The sequence below is a fragment of the Anarrhichthys ocellatus genome, unplaced genomic scaffold (assembly GCF_004355925.1).
Source record: "Anarrhichthys ocellatus isolate YVR2014 unplaced genomic scaffold, GSC_Weel_1.0 scaffold2088, whole genome shotgun sequence".
In the NCBI taxonomy this organism is placed as follows: domain Eukaryota; kingdom Metazoa; phylum Chordata; class Actinopteri; order Perciformes; family Anarhichadidae; genus Anarrhichthys; species Anarrhichthys ocellatus.
The window spans coordinates 1-8,702 of NW_022282062.1; the positions used below are offsets into that span (position 1 = coordinate 1).

General features: G+C 53.2%; 1 protein-coding gene and 1 long non-coding RNA gene across 2 annotated transcripts; one reads left to right on the plus strand and one right to left on the minus strand.

Moving 5' to 3' along the window:
• Nucleotides 1-6: 6 nt before the first annotated feature.
• On the minus strand, nucleotides 7-1,239 carry LOC116378130 (uncharacterized). The gene is made up of 3 exons (XR_004212285.1): nucleotides 997-1,239; nucleotides 294-425; nucleotides 7-152 (listed from the first exon to the last, which is right to left on the minus strand). It is a non-coding gene; the product is annotated as an uncharacterized LOC116378130 (long non-coding RNA).
• Nucleotides 1,240-1,504: 265 nt separating this feature from the next.
• LOC116378129 (E3 ubiquitin-protein ligase Topors-like) lies at nucleotides 1,505-7,761 on the plus strand. Its single transcript, XM_031839938.1, has 4 exons — nucleotides 1,505-1,710; nucleotides 2,125-4,550; nucleotides 4,632-4,760; nucleotides 4,832-7,761. Exons 1-4 carry the CDS (start codon nucleotides 1,618-1,620, stop codon nucleotides 6,876-6,878), a joined length of 4,695 nt encoding a protein of 1,564 aa, XP_031695798.1. The 5' UTR covers nucleotides 1,505-1,617; the 3' UTR covers nucleotides 6,879-7,761.
• The last annotated feature ends 941 nt before the right edge of the window (nucleotides 7,762-8,702 follow it).

Below are 8,702 nucleotides of genomic sequence, written 5' to 3' on the forward strand. Positions count from 1 at the left end.
GAAGTAGACCAGTATGTCTCAGTGTTCTCATGGTCCTCATGAGGTAGACCAGTATGTCTCAGTGTTCTCATAGTCCTCATGAAGACGTCCAGGTTCAGTCCACTTCTGAGGTGTCTCCACAACGTGGTCCAGTAGGTCCGGTCTCTACTGGTCTTGAAGAGGTTTAAACCAAAGACATCAGACAGGTGAAATAACTGATATTTGAGTGTTAAAGACATTACATCGGACACATCTGCCTCTCTTATTAAAACACCTGTATCTAGTACTGTGTGGGTGTGTGTGTCAACACTCACCTGTGTCAGGCGTCCAATGGGCTGTCAGTGCTGCTGTAGGAGGGCGGTCCTCTCCTCCAGCAGCCAATGAGCTGCGATCCTGCTGGCGTAGATCACGTAGGACCAGGACAAGACCACCACAGTCAGCAACACCTGAGGGACAGAAGAATATTAACAATAACTATGATACATTAACATTATTAACAATAGTTATAGTTAGAAGAAGACACGTCAGTCCTTCACGGTTCACTGACTCTGAAGTATTAGTATCATGAAACAGTATTATTCTGCTCACTTCACCTCATATTTATACAACAGTACACATAATCTGTGGTATTTATACAGCTAATCAGCCACCAACAACAGTGGATGAAGTACACAGATATTTTGTGGTAATACTACAGTGTAGACATACTCTGTTACAAGTAAAATTCTAGCTCACTAGCTAGCCCCAAGCTGCTCGCTAGCTCTTAGCTGCTCACTAGCTAGCCCCTAGCTGCTCACTAGCTAGCCCCTAGCTGCTCACTAGCTAGCCCCTAGCTGCTCACCAGATAGCCCCTAGCTGCTCACCAGATAGCCCCTAGCTGCTCACCAGCTAGCTAGCTCCTAGCTGTTTACTAACTAGCCCTCAGCTGCTCACCTGCTAGCTGTAGCTGCTATCTTAACCGGGTATCTTTCCGGTAAGTGAGAACACCGTCTACCGGAGAACATGTAACGTTAGTACCACAGAGTAGATTCCGTTCAAGTCCCGTCTGCTGAAGGTCTCCATCTTCTTATTTAACCCGCTGTGGCACCGCCAGTAATCGGTTTAGTTTGGTTTGTTTACAGATTTATTGTGACTTTCTTCTTCTCTGATTCTTAAAGGCGGTTTGTAACCGCAGGTTGAATCGCTCTACCGCCACCTGCAGCATCGGAGAATCACTACAACACATTCAGTTTAACATATTATATGTGATGAGGTTTAAAATGTAACATGTGAACTAATAAATGAATATTATCAACAATAGTACTAATGTATTAACATGATCAACAATAGTACACTATATAAATACATTTAAATTTTAATATTTTTTAAATTATGTATTTGTTGTAATAAACACTGTCAGTACTAGACGTCCTGATCCACACCCCGTACCAGCTGGCGGCGGTAATGCAGCAATTCATTGTTTGCCAACAAACCTCAAAGAAGAAGAAGCTAAAAGAAAATCCAATGTTTCATGTCCCATAATGCACCGCGGCACCTCTGTCTCTCCAGCTGTGTTGCTTCGGTTCGGGCGACAAACAGCCGACACAAATGTCCCCGTTTCTACCGGGAGTTTCGGTCTGAACGGTGTGTGAGACCCAGATGTCGCTCACGGTGCGGAGCTCTGGCCGCAGGAGGAGGAGAAAAGACCCGGATGAGAAGCTCCCGGAGTCGACTTCTTCTTCTGCTGCTCAGGTACGGGAAGCTAACCGCGTTAGCATGCTAACAGAAGCTAACGAGCTTTGACCAATAAATCCTTTTATTGTTTTATTACCGAGCTCCGTGACTTACCAAAAATAACGTGTTTTAAAAAAAAGCGGAATTACATTTGAGCTGCCGGTTCTCTAAATGTTACAGAGCTAACATAGTGCTAGCATGCTATTCCGGCTAGCTACCAGTCTCTCGTGAGTCATCGTGAAGAATAATCCTAAAAACACTGAAGTGATAGTAGGAAACCTGACTCTGTAAACATGGAGGATGCTAACTAGCTTAGCATTCTGTTAGTTTGTTTTGCTGCACCAGCTGGCCGATGACATGCGGTCAGAAGAACTGAGAACTCTGTCTTTGTGTTTAATAACCACTGATGACCACTTCCTGTCCCGTGTTCAGGTGATGGCGCCCACGAGGATGAAGCTGCGAGTGCGTCGCCGTGACAACGCGGCCGCAGCAGCAGCAGCAGCAGCAGCAGGAGGCGACCAACCGGAGGAGGAAGAAGAAGGAGAGGGGCGGAGCCGAGAGAGCAGCGGGCGCAGGAGGAGGAAAACAACCACCAGCACCACCTCGACCACAGCTGCTGCTGCTGCTGCCTCCTGGTCTCCTCCTCCCTCCTCCTCCTCGGCCTCGGCAAGGGTGGTGATGGCGGCGGCGGAGGAGGCGTCGCCGGACTCCAAGTGTCCGATCTGCCTGGACCGCTTCAACAACCTGGCGTACCTGGACCGCTGCCTGCACCGCTTCTGCTTCCCGTGCATCCAGGAGTGGTCGCACAACAAGGCCGAGTGTCCGCTCTGCAAGCAGCCGTTCGCCTCCATCCTGCACTCGGTGCGCGCCGAGGACGACTTCAAGGAGTACACGCTGCGGCCGCCGCCCGCCAACAGCAGCGTAGCCGCCACCGTGGCGATGGTGGCGGCGATGGCGTCGGCGGCGCGGAGCGACCACCAGATGAGGCTGATGCTGAGGAGGCACAGAGGGGGGGAGGCGACGACGAGGAGGCGGAGGAGGGGGGAGAGAGGAGGAGGAGGAGGGAGGAGGTCGGGGGTGTGGGAGTGGTATCTGGACTCTCCTCCTCTCACGCTCCCTCCTCATCCTCATCCCGCCGTCTCTCCTGTTATGCCAGAATACAGCGAGCAGGGGGAGGAGCTGGGGGAGCAGAGGACGAGGGGAGGAGCCGACATGGTGGAGCGTGGCGTGATATTTGAGGGGCTGACGGGACTCGGCGGCGCCGCGGCGCCCGCGGCACCCAACTACCGGGCGTCACGCCGGCTGATGACTCGCTTGGTGGCGAGGCAGCGGCTGCAGCGAGAAGGTGGAACAGTGCGGCGGCTGAGGGAGCGAGAGACAGTGGCCTTCCGCCGCGCTCTCTACCGGAACGGCATACGGGTCCGTGGCGTCCCCGGGGTCAGCGGTAACCAGCAGCAGCGTGACATCACAGCAGAGAGCTTCCGCCGTAACCCCACCCACCTGAACAGGCTCCGCCCCTGGCTGCGGCGGGAGCTCACGGTGCTGTACGGCACGCACGGCTCGCTGGTCGACATCGTCCAGCGCATCATCATGGCGCGGGTCGCTCGCCATGGCCTGGAGGACACGCCCACCATAGAAGAAGAGCTGCGACAGTTCCTGTTGGCACGCACCGACCACTTCCTGCACGAGTTGGTCAGCTTCGCCCGCTCGCCGCTCGGCCTGGAGACCTACGACCTGCAGGCGGCGTACGAGCCACCGGACGCCGCCATGGAGCTGGACGGCACGAGCAGCCCCTCCGACGGCAGCTCTGTCATCGCCATATCGGAGGGCGAGGCAGAGGAGAGGCCGGCGGGAGGAAGATCGGAGGACGAGAGGCTGCTGGAGATGGCGGACGGCACTCACGACGACGTCATCCAATCAGGAAGCTGCCTCAGCTTGGCGGTCTGGGACGACGAGACCCCCGGCCCCTCCTACTCCACCGCCGAGCCGTCGTGTTCGCTCGCCTCCCCGCCGGTTGGCCACGCCCCTCGGGAGGCAGCCAATGGGGAGGGAGGAGAGAAGGAGGAGGAAGAGTGTCTGATCGTCGGGTACAAGAAGCCGATAGCGGAGCGGACTCCTGAGCTGGTGCAGCTCTCCTCCGACACCGAGGAAGAGGAGGAGGAGGAGGAGAAGAAGAAGAAGGAGGACGACGACGACACGACTGAGGAGCTTCCTCCCCTCCCGCCCTCCACCCCCTCTTACTTACCCACAATCCCTCCCTCCACGTCGGGTGCGTACGGCGACGAGCGAGGCGAAGAGACGAAGGAGAAAGACGGCGAGCCTCGTGCACGCTCGTGGTCGGGCAGCTCCAGAGGAAGCAGGAACTCTGTGTGCGCTCTGAGCCCGGCGGCGCCCGGAGACGGGAAGTCTGGCAGCGAGGCGGCGAGGGAGAAGAAAAAGAAGATGAGGAAGAGCGGCACCCTGTACAACCCCAACCGCTCCATTTATCCCGCCATGATGCGTCACCGCTCGCGCTCCTCCTCGCCGTTTCGCTCCAGCGTCGGCTCCGGCTCGCCCGACTCCACCTGGGAGTACCACTGTTCCCAGGTGTCTCCTCTCACCTCTGTCTCCTCGCCCTCCCGTTGCTCCTCCTCTCCGTCTTCCTCCTCCTCACCCTTCTGCACCTCCTCCCCACCACCGCCGATGCCTTCGCTCTCCCCCAGCGACCACGTGGAGAAACCCGGGGGGAAGAGGAAGTACAAGAGCCGCCACCTGGACAGCGATTACAAGGACCCCACCTGGAGGCCGAGCAGCAGGGAGAAGGAAGGGGGGAGGAGGAAGGGGAGGAGGAGAGAGAGGCAGAGGAGCGGGGGAGAGAGGTGAGGACGCACTTCCTGTTTCTGTTTTTATGTGTCTCGTCCGTGATGTAAACGTCCTTGTTTCCTGTTTCCGTCCTCGAGGAGGAGCAGAGCGGACCGGAGCCCCAGCGTGGAGATCATCTACGAGGGCACTGTCTCCCCCAACGCCTCGCAACCCCCCGTCCACAAGCGCTGCAGGAGACGCCAGCGCAAGACGCAGCAACACAGCAGGTACGGGCGCGGTGTCACAGTAAATAAAGACGTCTTCAGAATGTCTTTTAACATGTCTTGTTCTCTCTCAGCTCTCCGGTCATCATCACCCTCGACAGCGACAGCAGCCTCGACGACGAGGACGACAGCAGCAGTCCAATCAGCAGCCAGCAGACCGTCGACTTCTCGGACCTCCCTCCTCTCCCGTCGGTGCGTTCGGACGGAGTGGGCGGAGCCCTGGGCGCGGAGATTGGCGAGCTGCCCGTTGACATCCTGGACCAAGGGTCGGAGGCGGCGGCGGGTCCCATCGCCGTCGATAACAGCGACGACAGCGTGGACGTGGAGAACGTGGAGGAGAGCGGTCTGCTGCTGGGGTCGGAAGATGAAGATGATGAAGGACCAATGGGAGCCACTTCTGATAATCAGAGAGGGTCGAATACGGTTTGCAAAAGACACCTCGCGTTGTCGTCCTCCGACAGCCGTCTCCTAGCATCCATCCTCGATGACCTGAGGGGAATCGGCCCGCCGGCGAAACGTAAACCGCCCGTTAACTTTGACGACGACGTCGCCGAAGCTCACTCGAACCGGGGCGTCTGGTTGGCCGAGGCGAGACCTCTGCCCGACGTTGTGGATCAGAATCGAGGGTTTGACTTGCCGGCGTGCCGCTCTTCCATCCAGCCGCCGCCTCCTCCTCTCGAGCGTCTGAAGGAGGTGAAGGACGTTCCTCCTCTCCTGAAGCAGGCAAGTCCCGTGAGGTCGTACAACAGGAACACGCCGCCGCCATTAAAGCACAAAGACGCCGGGAGTCCGCACCTGTCTCCCGTATCTCCCGTTAACCCGCTCTCACCCCGCGCCGCTTATGACCCGCTAAGTGTAAATTCTCACGTTGACCTCAATTCAAATCCTGTTGACTCCCGTGCTGAAGACGACCATCCCGTGTCGACGCTGAAGAGACATTTAGCCAATGACGTGCAGTCTTCCTGTCATTTAGCACCCGTTGACCCCCATTCAACGGCTCCTTCTGAAGCCGAAGCGGTCGGCATCGATTCCACAAGTCACAAACCTCCCGCTGATACCCGTTGTTCTTTTTCTGGTTCAGAAAACAGATTCACAAGTGCTGATCGCTTTTTACATCTGCTGTTAAATTCTTCTTCAAAGTCACATTCCGTTGACTTGCATCCTGTGAATTCCTTACCTGCCATTGATTTCCATTCGGCCAAGACTGGCTGGTCCAATGAGAAGCCGGCTCACACTGCCTCTACCTCCAGAGGTTGCAGGGAGAAGACTGATTGGACAGATTCCTGTTTGGTAGCACCCGTTGACCACCATCCTTCCAGCGGTGTTTCTGCTGAAGGCTCACGGGCAGCTGGGGCTGTTTTCTCAGGAGTCGACCGTTACAACACATCGCCTCCTGCTTTTGTTTCATCCCTTGATTTCAGGAATCACAACCATCCCTCCTCACCCATTGACTCCCACTCTTTCAGCAAGAGAGAGGGGCTGTCACGCTTTAGCGGTAGTTCAGTGCCAACAGCAGCTCCCAGGTTGTCACCCATTGACGTGCATCCTAGTCCCAAATCTACTGTTGACCTCCACTCTTCCAGTGCAGCTCCAGAAGGACTGACGGACAACAAGGCCTCATCGTTAGTGAATCATGGGGAGAGATCGCCTTACGCTCGCCTGCCACCCATTGATTTGCATTCTACAAGTCCTGTGCCACCTGCTAGCTTACATTCCTCTAGCTCCGTCAGCACCACGATTGATAACCACTTGAACCACACAGCCTTATCCTCCGCTACCGTTGACTCACACTCAAAACTCCACCTCACTGACTCCCGTTTAAAACCTCGCAACCACTTTGACCCCAGATCCGATCCACAGTTCCCCATTGACGACCGCTCAAAACGCCATTTCCCCGTTGAACCTCGGCCACCCGTTGACTCTCATCCAAACAACTCTCAGAGAGACAATCACACCACGTCTTTCCCCGAGTCTGAGGAGAACCAGTGGAACTCAAGCAGCTCTGTAGACCAACGCTCGGACTCTCGGTCGCCTGTTGACCAACGCTCGGACTTTCGGTCGCCCGTTGACCAACGCTCGGCCGACAGCGTCTGGAACACACACACACACTCAGCCACGTGACACGGACACACACACACACACACAGGACTTAAGAACTGCTGATTTTTACTTCTGTTTCTAATTGTGTTGATTTGAATGTTCATAAAGATGTTTGATGCTGTTTGTTTGTACATAAGGAAAATTTAAATGATTATTTTCAAATGTGACTTGTTTCTCTTTTTGTGGCGATGAAATCGATATAAATATATATGATGTCATCACTTCTGACTCATTTTAATTGATGTGATGATTCATGAATCACTAAACAAAACAGTTTAAAATAAAGAATATTTTCTGTTTTTTAAACCAAATAATTAATCGTTAATTGATAAAAGAATCAGTTCATTATATTAAAATCAACGTTTACAGTTCTGGACAACAATTTATGAATCATTTACAAATATCTATAACATAGCATTAGTTTAGGTTATTAAACATGAATAAACCCTTTAAACCGTTTACTTACAGACCGTCTACAGCTGATCAAATAGAATAAATGTATTAAAATATTAAATCACGTCTGAAGATCAGTTACAGCTGTTAGCTGCAGTTTGTGTTACTCACCACCAGGTGGAGCCGTCAGCTGGTTTTTACTCCATCACTCCTCTATTCTTCTTCTCTCTCTTCTTCCTCCTCCATGTCCTTCACATTCTGCTTCCTCTTCCTCAGAAGACAAACTAAGAAGGATAATGAGTCTCAAGGGACAGACGGAGAGACGCACTAATTAAGACGATCAGGGTTCGATTACACGGCTGTTAGACACACGCACACACTAACACACTCTCACACACACTCTAACACACTAACACCAACTAACACACACACTAACACGCTCACGACTCCGGTCAAAGTCAAGAGGACGAGGGAGAAGATCAGAAAGAACGAAACTAAACCAAAAAAAACTGACCCGAGAGATTGTCCTCCATGACCTTAGACCTCTGACCTCTGATCTGTGTGACGGCGTCTGAGACACTGGCTCCCTGTAGGATCATCCAGTGTAAGACTCTGGTGCTAGCCTACAGAGCAGTGAAAGGAACAGCTCCTTCCTATCTCCAGGCCATGGTCAAGCCCTACACCCCCGCCCGACCTCTTCGCTCTGCTACCTCGGGGCGACTGGTTGCCCCGTCGCTCAGAGGTCCCTGCGGCCGATCGACCCGGTTGCGGCTGTTTTCTGTCCTGGCCCCTCAGTGGTGGAATGAACTCCCCACTGACGTCAGGACGGCAGAGTCGCTGCCCATCTTTCATCAGGCTGAAGACTCACCTCTTCAAGTAGTGCTACCCTGAGCCTTCCACTCACCACTTACTGTATTCATACTAGTTTGTTTCTGTTCTTCTGCTCTGGTTTATGCTCTTAGATGCTTGTTTAAAGGAGATGCACTTATGACTTCTGGTGACTAGTAGTTCTCTTGAATACCAATGTTGAACACACTAAGTCGCTTTGACAAACTCAGACAAACAGACATTTACTGACATTTACAACTTACACTTATTGTAAGTTGCTTTGGATAAAAGCGTCTGCTAAATGACTGTAATGTAATGTACTGGACCAACATAACTTTTACAGTCGACTTCATGAGGATCAAAAGAAAACGTCCCTGAAGAACTTCTCTACGTCCACAGTGAGACTGAGCGTCCTGATCGACCGTTATCAATAAAGTTATACTGAAGACATTTCATTTGAACAGTGACGAAAAGGAAGAGTGACGGACGAAAAAGACGTCCTTTTTGTCCGTCGTTAGCCTTTGTGCTAACGTGTCTTCGTTAGCCTTTGTGCTAACGTGTCTCCGTTAGCCATTGAGCTAACGTGTCTCCGTTAGCCTTTGTGATAACGTGTCTCCGTTAGCC

Coding starts and splice junctions, on each gene's coding strand:
- LOC116378129 (XM_031839938.1), top strand. CDS start 1,618: ATGTCGCTCACGGTGCGGAGCTCTGGCCGCAGGAGGAGGAGAAAAGAC. Junction 1,711..2,124: donor CTTCTTCTTCTGCTGCTCAG/GTACGGGAAGCT, acceptor TCCCGTGTTCAG/GTGATGGCGCCCACGAGGAT. Junction 4,761..4,831: donor AAGACGCAGCAACACAGCAG/GTACGGGCGCGG, acceptor GTTCTCTCTCAG/CTCTCCGGTCATCATCACCC.